Below are 12,197 nucleotides of genomic sequence, written 5' to 3' on the forward strand. Positions count from 1 at the left end.
TTTCGTTTTTGGGTTTTACATCTTGAAATTGTTGGATATTCGCATTGCATTGCATATGTAGTTGTCAAATATTTTTTATATATTTTTGTTTATGGTTTATCTTTGTATGGCTGTAGCGTAGACATTAAATGCTTTATGATTTGAATGGTTTTCTGGCTTAGTTTGTTATTTCTTAGGTTTTACTATAGTTTAGTTTGCTTGTCTTTTTCCGCCTGCAATTTCCACTAATTTTAATTTTCTTTTTAACAACGCCATCGCCTGGGATTTCGTTTGTTTAAATAAATTATTTTCCTTTGCCTTACTCGTGTAGATTAAACGTAACTTTGATTTGCTAGGCCATTACGTTACACTGTCGTACCCGCAAAAAAAAAAATATTCCCTAAATTTAATTAATTTTATTTTATTCATATATTCATTATATTTAAAATGTATTCCTTCCCTATTTTCCCTTTGCATACATTTCTTATTTTTGGTACGTATATGGGTCAGAGTACATCTGAGTAGTCAGCGTTCAAATAATTTTTACTAGCCGGATTTTTTGGTGGCGGAGTTGGATATGCGGATTATACATATGTCTGGGTATTACAGTATTTCTTCAGATATGAACACACACATTTTACTTTGGTATTTACCTCTGTTTACATTCGCCGCACACATTTCTTTATTGCGAGTTGCTTTTGATGCTTTTGGCACACTTATTTCTGCTTCTTCTGATTTCCTTTCCTTTGATTTACATTATATTTAAACATGGAATTGAGCTGAACACGCACACATCAGTATTACATATACATATACGTGGGGACTATGGGTGGTTTTGGTGTGTGTGTGTGAGTCTGGATGTAGTAAATGGAAATCACAAGGTCTTGACACGAAATTTTGAGTGCCCAAAAAAATATATTTATACTCTAGCGTTTTTTTTAAATAAAATTATAAACTTTTTGCCATAGAGCTAAGTAGAAATATATAAATTTAATGGAATTCTAACAATTGTACATGTTCAATGTTCCCGCCAGCGAAAGTTTACAAAAACGGAAGTAAACATTCCATATTAAATTCGGGGAGCTTACTATTTAATAAGAAAAGTAATTTAAACAATAATATATATGCAAAAACTTAAATGTTAAAATGTTTCCCCTAGAAGTAAATTCTGGCAATGGTATCTATTTGGAATGTAGAAATTTTGATTTGTGAAGGTAAAATTTGTTAACAGATCTAATTAAAGGTATACCAGTTAACTAGTAATAGTGTTGACTGTTAATCTAAAACTCACACGCACACTTTTAAGGAATTCCAAAATTGGCTTAAATCTAGGGTCCGCAATTAGTCTTTTGAGCCATGAGAACGACAACGAGTGACAACAAAAGGGTTTAAGACAAGAACCATATTTTAAAAACGAAACTTTGTCAAAATCACTAAGGGTAAATATTTACAGTTTACGGTTTGCAAAGATCGTCTAAACATTTTTCTTTTTAGCCACAAAATTTCCGTCTCTTTGAGCTGGCCTTAAATATATGTATATACAGAACTCTTGATTAAACACTTAATACATAGAGATATTTATGTTTCTTCCAGAAAACCCAACGAATTAATGCTTGAATAATAGCAAAATAACTTCACTTATTGTTTAGACATATAGAAATATCCGTATCAATGTCATTACCGTATTTATTATTTATATTACGTAAATAACCTTTTACAGTCGTACTTTTTGTTTAGTTCGGAGTAGCTAAAGCCATTTAAAGAACCAAACACCATTTAATCTCGATATTGTTTATAGTTTATTTTTCTTTTGTGGGGCTGGGGTTTGTTTTTCATCCTTTTCATCATTTTCCACTAACGAGGTAACATTTAAACGCGTTTTATTTTCCACTTAACTACGACACTTTAGTTTCTCCTTCCTCCTTTTGATTTAATATGCATTCAATTAGCCCTGTCCCCTTCTTGCTGCCCCCCTCCCTAACTTTGCAATTAGCATGGGCGTAGATGATTAGCCCTAGGGGTGGCATCCTCGACATCCCCATTGATTAATGCTCTCTTTTCCTGGCTTGTGTGCTTATGGGCAAGAAAACGGGTGGAGGGGCCGGGGCCTTTTGCATCATAATCTTGTTTGTATAATTACAATTGAATTAAGCTATAATAATCTTACTCTGCCGACTCTGCCAACTCTGCCCGTCTCCAACTCCGCGTTGATCTCTCCCAGCACTTCCTCCACTTTTCCGCCTGGCCATCCTTGACCTCGTCCTTATCCTGCTGCCCGTTCAAACTCGTTTTCTTGGCCTTCTTTTGTCCGCCACCTTTTGTGCGGCAGGACAATGTGGGCCCGGCTCTCGCCATCGCCGCTAATAATACCAATAAAGCTAATAGAAATGTCCCGATTAGCCGCATTGTCCCACGGACAAGGAGCGGGTCACTCCCGCTGGCCGGGTGCTGATCCGGAGCCCTATCCTTGTAGAGCCTTCCGTTCTGGTTGCGTGACCCATCTTCGCTGCGCGTGTCCTTTTGCACCACCTCGTTCTTCTGCGGGGCGAGACGAACGAAAGCGGTTTTTGTTTGATTTGATTGTTTTTCTTTTCTTTGCCTTTCTTTTTTAGGCCTGCTCAAGTTCTCTGAATACATGTGTGCTTAAGCTAGAAGCGGCCTTTATGTGGGGGCCTCAACTTACCGACACTTCGTTGAGATCATCGTCGCGAAGGATTTTCTTGCCGGGACGCTCCATTTCTAAAAATACAACATCGAGAGAAAAGACAGTTCAGATTAATTTTATATTTTTTATAAAGCAGTTTTTTCATAGTCGATGTCGATGTCAATTTCAATTTCTATTCAATTGCTATTCTATTGAAAAGTTAACGCCTAAAAACATAGAACTAATAATTAATTACACAGGTATACAGCCTACAAATTTCACGAACCAATTGTACTTTTCCATAATAATTGGGTGCCCCTGAGTAAAAGTCCTGATTTAAAACCTTACAGATAATTTAAAATCCTTTTAGACAAATACTTTTTTAAGATAAGTTGATAGATTTATCGATGGCATTGTTATAACTAAGTAGACAGAATAAACATTAATTTTCTATACCGGCCAAGATATTATAGTATATTTATATTTGCTCCACTTTCCATAAAGTCATTTGTAATAAAATTTAAATTAAAAGGGATTAATAGAAATATGTAACTTTTGAAAGCCTTAGTATAGAGGTTTTGAAATAATTTGTTAAAATAAAGTCAAACCACTGATTTGTGCATTATTGCTTACCATAAAGTCGGATGGTGCCCTCGGTGTCGCCGATGCTGTTCTTCGAGATGCACTTGTAGCCACCGAAATCACTCGTCTGCAGCCGCTTGATGTGCAGAATCATCTCAATGGCATACATATTATTCTCCTTTTCGGTGAGCGCGTAACGATCGCCGGCAATAATCATTTCACCTGTTCCCGGGCCAGAAAAGGTACAAAAAAAGCACAGAAAAATTGAAATGAGTAACGATGAAAACGAGATGTGACGTGAGTGATGTGATGTGATGTGATGTGATGAGTTGAGTTGAGGTGAGACTAAAGTCATGAATACGAAGCAGGGAATCGGGGCAAATGAGCTTGGGTTTACGTGAGGAGAGGGGCTCTAGGAACACGGCACTGATGAGGACACGAGCCAAGCCTCAAGGATGATGACATTTCAGGCATTGCCGTCGAGCGTTTTACGTTTGCGTTGCGGCGCTCGTCACGTTTGCAATATACGTCAAATGCACTTGACAAAAGAACCATCCACCCAAGTCCCCCCCGTCTGGGCTTTTCTCCGTCAGCCTCTCCACTCTTCACCTCCCCCGGGTGACGACAGAATATTCGAGCTTCGAACACGAACCAAATAAAGACGAATTGCGGTATTGAAAGGTTTATAAAGTTTGAACTAGTCCGAGTTTCAGCTCGAGCAGATGCTAAATGAAAACTTCAATTTGTAGTCACTTCTCCCTCACTAGATACTCTAACCATACAGGCTAAAAATTAATTACAAATTAATAAAAAAGGACCTAAAAATGGACCATTTTGTTTTGATCATCAAAATCATGTTTTCGAAATGGAAAATCATCGAATTTAAACATCCATTTAAAAGAAAAAAAATATTATATCGATTTTAAAACAAACAAAACATAAAAATGTGAATCGATAGCTTGTACATGAAAGGAGAACATTATTGATTGTCTCGTTAAAGAACAAAACATTTTTTTCGAAATGGAAAATCATCGAACCAACAAAAATTTGAATCGTTTAAATAAATTATTTAATTAAAACTAATGTTGAATCGAATTTAGCTAATTTTTGTGTTCTTAAAATCTGAATAAATTGGAAATGTTTCTTATGCCTTAAAAAATCTTAAATATTTTGAGAAGAACTAGCAGGAAGTGTATGGAAGTTGTGAATGTTAAGTGGAAGTTTTCGTGACGTTTTTCCGACTTACCATTCTCGCGCTGCCAATAATTGATAGCCTTCGGCGATGCCTCGACATTGCAAATTAATGTGACATCCGTGAGGACCGGGGCGCCGACCAATTGATTTGGCACTTGCACCAGCGGATGAACTGCGAAGGAGAAGATGGAGCGATTGGGGTTGATTAGAGCGGGTTGCTACTCCCAGTGGCAGTGCCAATTGTTAAGCCATCAGTGGCTGTGACCTTGCCATCCCTGAGCTTAACCCTTAGCTGCCCCCGCGAACTAGACTGGCAATTAAGCTGGCCACAAGGGAGCAAAGTCAAACTTCAAACCCTTTTGTTCGACTCCAGATTCCAGATCCAGCTGTGATTTTCCCTCTCCACGGTTTGTTGCTTTTTTTGTTGTGGGTTAATGGCAACGCCAGCAACAACAACTGATACGATTTTAATTGAAAATGAATTATTTTGTTGTTAGAGTGAGAGCCAACAATCCAGGCCAGCAATCAGGACCCGACAGCAGCATCCATCGTGATCGCCTAGTGGTCGGTCAGTGGCAAATAAAACGAGCAAGCAATCTTTCCCATTTTTTCCCAGACTTTTCCCTCATTTTTCCCATTTTTCCCATTTTTTCCATTTTCCACTTCCTATTAGGAATACACTCACTCATCTGGGGCTAGGAATTGGCTTACTCAGCCAGAGGATGATGGTTCCCGGAACGGTTTAATGGTTCCCCTATTCAAATCGACTGTGGGCGGGAGAGTTATAGAATCATTAGGGGTCACGAACTTTTCTTTTATGTATTGATTCATATAAAAAACGATTTTATTTAATAAACTTTGGATATTAACTATTTCTTAAAGATTTTTAAGCCGTTTGTTTCTTCAACAATTCGAGGCTTACATTTACTCTTTTCGAAATCCAAAGTAATCATAAATTGGTTTGTGAACTCCCGCATTTAAACATTTATCTAAAACATTGAAGAGTACTACAATTTATTGGTCGTTAGTCCGTCATAATTTAAACCATAATTGGAATATTTTTTAATATAATTAAATCGTTCAATGTTTGTTTTTAGACCAAATATTAAATTATGTATTCAAGCTCAAAAATTAGATTTGGGTGTCGTTAAGCATTCTCTTTACTTAAAAATATTTAAAAATTTTATGAAACGAGTTTGTCAAAACACTTACGTAATATTGTTTATATTTGTTGAGCTTTTTTATCAAAGAATTTAACTCGAACTTATAACAAAATGCTACGAGTATATTCACTTATAAATTAATGTACTAACCACAACAATTGAAATATTAATAATAATTATTAATAAAAGAATTATTTTTACCTACGTTTTAAATTTAAAATAAATATACTAAAGCACAAAAATAAAAAAAGTATTCTTTAAGTGCAGTGTTAAAAACTTTTATATATATATATATATATAATAAGTAAATGTATTTAACTTTGGCCTTAAATTTGTTAGAGCATTTAAAGTTCGCTAAGGTCAGGCGATTAATTCCTAGGGTTTGCCCTTTGGAGCTTTGCCATGTTGTTCGTGTCGTGTTAAGATTTTTTTTCGCTCATTTTCGATTTTTTCGCAAGTTGTTTTACGTATTTGTCTGTTTTCTGCTTTCTGCTTTCTGCTTTCTGCTCTCTGCCCCTTTCACCCTTGTCTTTGACGTTGTCTTGCAGCCGCCCCCGGGAGCCCAGGAGGAGAAGCGAAAGACCAAAGGACCGCAGGCCAGAGCCACTGACCATCATTGTTTTTTGGCTTTTCAACTTTGCTGTTACAACCCACTGCGCAGTCCACTTTGGCTCCCTTTCCCTTTCCCCTTCCCCCACCCCACCCACAACCCCTTCCCAACGAGCTGAATTCAAGCGTTCATTATTGGTCAATTTATTGGATTTGTGCATGCCGCACTCTCGGCACGGCTCCATGTGGTGTCCGGAATTGCTGTCCCTCTGTACGAACGGTCGTTCTCCGGTTCTTCCCGGGAATAGTGCAGCATATGTCATGTGCTGTCCGCAGAGGGAGTTCGCCCATGACACCCAGTTCCCGCTTTAGTCTACGACTTATTGAAAATTCAATTTGTCCTAATAGAGCTTTCCAGCAGCTAGCATATGGCAGGCAGGGCAGTAAAAAGAAATTTCAACTACTTATAACCAGAGTTAAACATCAAAATACACAACTACCCGCTTTATTTGTAAAATAGCAATTGTTTCCTTTGTAAATATCAATCGTATTTGCCAGTTCCAACCTGCTAATGCGTCTACGAATCCAAAGTTCGAATCAAGGCTGGGTCATCTTCCCTTTCATTACATAATAGTTTATCGTATTTCCTTTCCTTTCACTACAATTACAGAGGGTGCAAGAGGTTGGGTCGGGGCATCACGTGAATGTATTTAATGTACCTATACTCAGATAACCGAAATTAAAATGGGTTGCACCTACCTCCCCACCAAGCTTTAAGGTTATGATGGGTTACAAATTAAAGGTTATTTTTAGGCAGTTTTTTTTTTTTCTCAAAAACATTGCCATCTCTCTGTAATATAGGCAAATACAAGGCTAAAATCAATAGCGATTTTTTATAATAATATACAATTAATATATTTTAGAGTATAGTCACAGTAAATAAAGAAAAGTCATTGAAAAAAGAATGTTTCAATGTGCCAAAAGGATTTTATTTATATACAGTTTATGTTCCCAATTCTTGGTAGCTTTTAGTACTCCGCGGGTGAGTCATTAAATCTATTCCGAACCGGTGGTGCTCTCGGTTGAGCTACTATCAGTGGAGCTGCTATCAGTAGAGCTGCTATCAGTAGAGCTGCTATCAGTGGAGCTGCTGTCAGTGGAGCTGCTGTCAGTGGAGCTGCTGTCAGTGGAGCTGCTGTCAGTGGAGCTGCTGTCGCTGGTGGAACTATCGGTGCTAATTGTGGTGCTTTCAACCAAACTGCTCTCCGTGGTGGTGAACCAAGGTCTCGGGCGACTTGGTCGATAAGGACGTGGACCCCATCTACCAGGACCGCCGAAGCCGCCATCGAAGCCTTCTTGGCCGCCAAATCGGCCAGGACCTCCGAAGCTTCCTGGGCCGCCAGGTCCTCCGAAGCTTCCTGGGCCGCCAGGTCCTCCGAAGCCATCTCCACCGCCACCTCCACCTCCGCCGAATCTTCCCATGCTGCGACCACCACCGCCGCCACCGCCGAATTCACGACGTCCACCTCCGCCGCGTCCTCCACGTCCTCCACTTGCACGTCCTCGACCGCCACCTCCTTGGGCCACGACCACTGCCACCAGGGCCAGAAGGGTAATTGCAATGTAGGCACGCATTCTCAGACTTTTTCTCCAATCGCAATTGATTTGAATTCTCAACGCGATGCCCCTTTTATACCCAAAAACTGTGACAGAAACCAAGAATCCCCGTGACGTCAGAGTCTTCTGTGTGCTTAGCTGAAGTCTCCGAAGAATGGAGAATGGCCAGAGCTACCCAGAAGAGAACAACTTGAGGAATTCTTTGCTTCTAATTTTCGTGTGTCTCTTGTTTTCTTCCCTCATGTGGCAACAGCTGGCCCATGTTTGCATTAAATCCATTGTTTATATTTTCATCTTAAATGTTTGTCTTCGAGATGATTGTGAAGCAGAGGGGGGAAATTTGCAGACATTTACGCAGATTCCGCAAATGATTAATAGCTTACCAATATTTTCAAACAAAAAAAAAAAAATTATGCTGGCGTAAGCAGAATAAAAAACAAAAGGAAATAGTTGAATGCTTTCAACCAGCATTTAAGATCAGTTTCTTACTTAAGGTCTAAAATATTTTGGATTTCTTTGCCGAACGTTTAAATAAAATGAGCTTCCTTGATTAAATAATTTGAGTCGGGACTGTCGAAGGCAAAACGGCGGGATATCCTTCAGTTTTCACACCCACTTGGCGCGAGTACCCAGCGAAAGGACCTTCAAGGAGCCACTTAATTTTCTGATTAGAATCAATCAAGCCGTTGAATGAAAAGTGCGCCAAAGCAGACGTGGGTGGCTTTGAAGCAAAGCGACTTGTCCCCGTTTGTCGCACATATGGACCTTTGAATTGAAATCCCGGGGACCAAGAGATGGAAGGCATCCTTCGGAGCCACGTTAAAATGGAAATGAAATGACTATGGAAAACGAAAACGAATTTGTGGCATAGATAAAATAAAATCAAAATGAAAATTAATTCTTGCGGCAAGGCGAGAATCAGCCCTATGTGTTTGTGTGCGTATTGCTCACAGTGGCGACCGTGTCAATATAATTTACAGATACAATCTTTGGGTTTTTTAGCCAAGTTTATGCTCCTAGGTATTTTCTGCTTCCCCCTACCCCCCCCACCGACCATTTTATTTCTGCAACTGTTTTGCCTTTTTCATTTAAGACAGTGTGAGATATATAATTTGGATAATATATATCGCCTCATACAAACATTTTCCAAATCGATCCATAAATAAAAAAAAAATAATATACTACTTGCTCTTAGCTTGTAGTAGTGACCATGCAGTTCGGCAGATGGCGCCACCTAAAACCAGCTTATTTTCTGGGCGCATATTTACTTTGAAATTGATAAGTTGAGCAACGGCTATCCAATAGTCGACTAGAGCAATTCTCCTTGTTACTGAACTCTTTCGTTTTTCTTGCTTTTCCGCTTACCAAATTGTGGTCGCTTGAACTTTTGCCCCTGTTGGCAATTTCATTAACTTTAATGCGGGAAGGTAGAACAGTATGAAGGGGTTATGAGGCGGTTGTAAGTGGGTCTTCAGGTGGTCGGACCGGGGGGCGTATAGTGTGGAACTGCCCTTAACAATTACCACTTCACATGAGACCCACACCCACCAACTCACATGGGTTTAAAGTTTTACTGCAGAAACGTGACGTTGCGTTGCCCCAAGAATCACTCTTTCCTCCGCACACCATTTCCACTTTGCCAGTCCGTAAAAATGCCCCTTTGACCCCCCCTGCCCATTCTTCAGTTTTTGCGCTACCTAATGCATTTGGAAAGTTTGCCGGCCACGTGAAGGAAGCTGCCGGATATCGAAACGGAAACCCTTGCATTTGCCGCTGCTGCGTTATTGCTGCGGTTCTGTTCCTGTTCCTGTTCCTGTTCCGCTTCCGGTTATAGTTTGCTTCTGATTCCGGGCTCCTCCTCGTATGGATGCCCCCTTCTGGAACACGCACATCACATCCGAGCCGGGCTATATGTTACCATTATGATTATTATGCGGCATTAGCTGCCTTCAGCTGCCATAAATCAGGGCATTTTCTTGGCCAACAGCAGCAGCAGCAGGTGGCGCCACCCATTTATCATGTATCATATATGGACGTACCAATATGTATATACAGTTGCGGTCAAAATAATAGTATCGGGACAATGTAGTACCATTAGGGCATAGAAAAATTTTAAATATATATATACCTATGTTCATACGGATTTTTATATTTGCATCATTTAGCTAACAGTATTATTTTCACAGAAACATAACAAAGTTGTTCAAAGGAAGCTTGCCAACTCCTTTCGATTGCTTCTTAAATAAGCTAAAAAACTATTTTTTTTTTGACCGCATCTGTATGTGAGTGTACCCACTAAATGTAGAGAGGAATGACGAATAGAGGGAGGTACTCACAGTGCACCTGTAGCTTCATCCGCTTGCTAACCGTCGGCGGCACTCCATTGGAGGCGATGCACATGTAGGCGCCCATTTCCGATCGCGTGATCTTTGACAGCGTCAGCATTTCGCCCTCCACCGATTGTGCTGTGGAAATATATATTTATGTATAGCAGACATGTACATGCGGTCGGTTAGTCAGTTCAAAGTGGTGTTCTGTGTGAACCCAAGGTGTTTGAATCCTTGGGTGCATGTAAAGTTTCGTGCTTATGAAGTTCGCTTTAATGTTTAAATTGTTTGAAATACTTAAAATGCATTTTGCAGTACGATAAGTAAAATTTGCTCAGTATTTCTGGTAGACTTAAATATACGCATAGTATATCTGAAGGATTAAAATATAAATCAGCCTTTTTCCATTTTTTGAGCTGTTTACTCTTACTTAGCCTTTTTCCATTTTTTGAGCTGTTTACTCTTACTTTTATTTTTATCGATTAATTAATAACTTCAGCTTGTATTTGAATAAATCAATTCTTTTTGTGCCTATTATCAATATTTTAAAATAATTGTATGCAATCATATAGGCAGATCCTGGGGTTTTTAATACTTACCTTTTGTTTTCTGGTGCGAACCGTTGCGGGCAATGATCTCCCTTCCGTCCTCCCGTCGCCACGTGATCTTGGGTTTGGGATGACCACGAGCTCGGCATACGAGTTTGGCGGATCCACCCTCTGGGACCATCATATCTCCAGAGGTCTCTTCGTTGATGATGTCTGGCGGGATGACCACTTCTAGGGTGGCAGTCTGCGGACAAAAAGAGCATTTATTAATTTCCCAATGATATGTCGAAAATCACGTATACGACCTGTTGCTTATCCTAGATTAGGGATCTAACGCCCACTACCCAGACAAAATTAGAAAACGTTTTTGGTACAAACACTGGGTCTGTTTTTAAAAAAAAAAACGTATTATAAGAGCAAATTAATACAAATTTACTTTTTAGATCGGACAAAGTCGAGTGAGCCCAGCATTTTTGGATCAATTCATTTCTAAAACTTGCATAATTATGTTCAAAATTTATCAGCTAAGCTCTAAAGTTTAAAATACAAATGATTTTATATTGAAAGAGTTGTTAGATTGATTAAATAAAAACCAAACCCATTTTAATCGTTGCGCTTTTCGCTTTCAACCATTTAACTATTAAAAGCAATAAAAGAGCAATTTTAACGAGTATTGGTCAACATTTTAGCTGCACTTTGCGGCAAATTGTCGTCTCATTATAGAGCCCAGTATCCTGAACCTTTTTTTCGCCTTTTTTTTATCGTTTGTTTCATTCTGCGGTTGCTGGCTGCTAGCAACAATAACCGAATTGCTGCTATCATTGTCGTTGTCATTGTCATTGTTCTCGCTGCAGTTGACAGTTGTGTCATAAAATAAAGTTGACGTCACAGGAAAAAAAAGGAGAGGCTGGCTGGCGGAAAAGAGTGGAAAACCCCAAACGAGCCAAGCGCGAAATTTATCCGACAGTGGGTAAAAAAAGGCTTGAAAGCAGGACGGCAACCGAGAAAGCTGGAGAAATGTCAAGCCTGTTTGCTTTTTATTTGTCTCATATTTGCTTTTCACTCAATTCGCTTTGTTAGGTTGATTTTATTACAAGCCGGCGGCCCACCCACACATACACACATACACACACACCCACACCAATACCCACACACATTTTCTTCATCATCCTTGCAGCATAAATGAAATGAAATTGAAAACGCAATCGTTTTGCACATGTCGTTTAATGGTGGGGTGGTGCTGCATAAAAAAAAAACTCAATTCAACTCAGCTCGACTCGAGGAGCGGCAAACGTCGCACACACATAGGAAAATTCCCCCCGGAAAATTCCGAAGGAAATCTCTTCTCTCCCCACCCTCCCACACACACACACACACACACACACACACAAACACACCCACATAAGCGCTCTTTGATGACGTCAACATTGCAACGGCGTTGTGTTTGTTATTTATTTTTGTCATTAAAGCGCTTCATTGTTTATATATCGTGTTTAAATGTCACCCCCCACACACACACACTCACTCTCGAGGGAAAAAAATGGAAAGAAGAACGAGTCCTGGATATACACACATGAGGAGGCCAAAGAGGGAG

At 39.5% G+C, this 12,197-nt stretch overlaps 2 protein-coding genes across 8 annotated transcripts in view; both read right to left on the reverse strand.

Annotated features, from left to right (window-relative positions):
• Positions 1–1,229: 1,229 nt before the first annotated feature.
• The window catches only part of LOC128265449 (neurotrimin), a 35,516-nt gene continuing 24,548 nt past the window's right edge, over positions 1,230–12,197 (reverse strand). For 5 of the 7 annotated variants that reach the window (XM_053001461.1, XM_053001459.1, XM_053001460.1 and 2 more), the window contains 7 exons: positions 10,655–10,847; positions 10,065–10,193; positions 4,452–4,571; positions 3,257–3,427; positions 2,663–2,718; positions 2,147–2,517; positions 1,230–2,087 (listed from right to left, as the gene is read on the reverse strand). In XM_053001461.1, coding sequence (XP_052857421.1) covers positions 2,054–2,087; positions 2,147–2,517; positions 2,663–2,718; positions 3,257–3,427; positions 4,452–4,571; positions 10,065–10,193; positions 10,655–10,847 — 1,074 coding nt within the window. In that variant the 3' untranslated portion in view covers positions 1,230–2,053. Of the gene's footprint in view, positions 2,518–2,662; positions 2,719–3,256; positions 3,428–4,451; positions 4,572–10,064; positions 10,194–10,654; positions 10,848–12,197 lie in introns of all 7 variants that reach the window. The other 2 variants (XM_053001462.1, XM_053001458.1) reach the window with 1 other exon arrangement.
• On the reverse strand, positions 7,075–8,078 carry LOC128265450 (uncharacterized). The gene has a single exon (XM_053001464.1). It carries the CDS (start codon positions 7,554–7,556, stop codon positions 7,140–7,142), a length of 417 nt encoding a protein of 138 aa, XP_052857424.1. The 5' UTR covers positions 7,557–8,078; the 3' UTR covers positions 7,075–7,139.

The sequence above is a fragment of the Drosophila gunungcola genome, unplaced genomic scaffold (assembly GCF_025200985.1).
Source record: "Drosophila gunungcola strain Sukarami unplaced genomic scaffold, Dgunungcola_SK_2 000125F, whole genome shotgun sequence".
Lineage (NCBI taxonomy): Eukaryota > Metazoa > Arthropoda > Insecta > Diptera > Drosophilidae > Drosophila > Drosophila gunungcola.

Bases quoted from the DNA above. Each gene is read 5' to 3' on its own strand.
- LOC128265450 (XM_053001464.1), bottom strand. From the start codon at position 7,556: ATGGCTTCGGAGGACCTGGCGGCCCAGGAAGCTTCGGAGGACCTGGCG.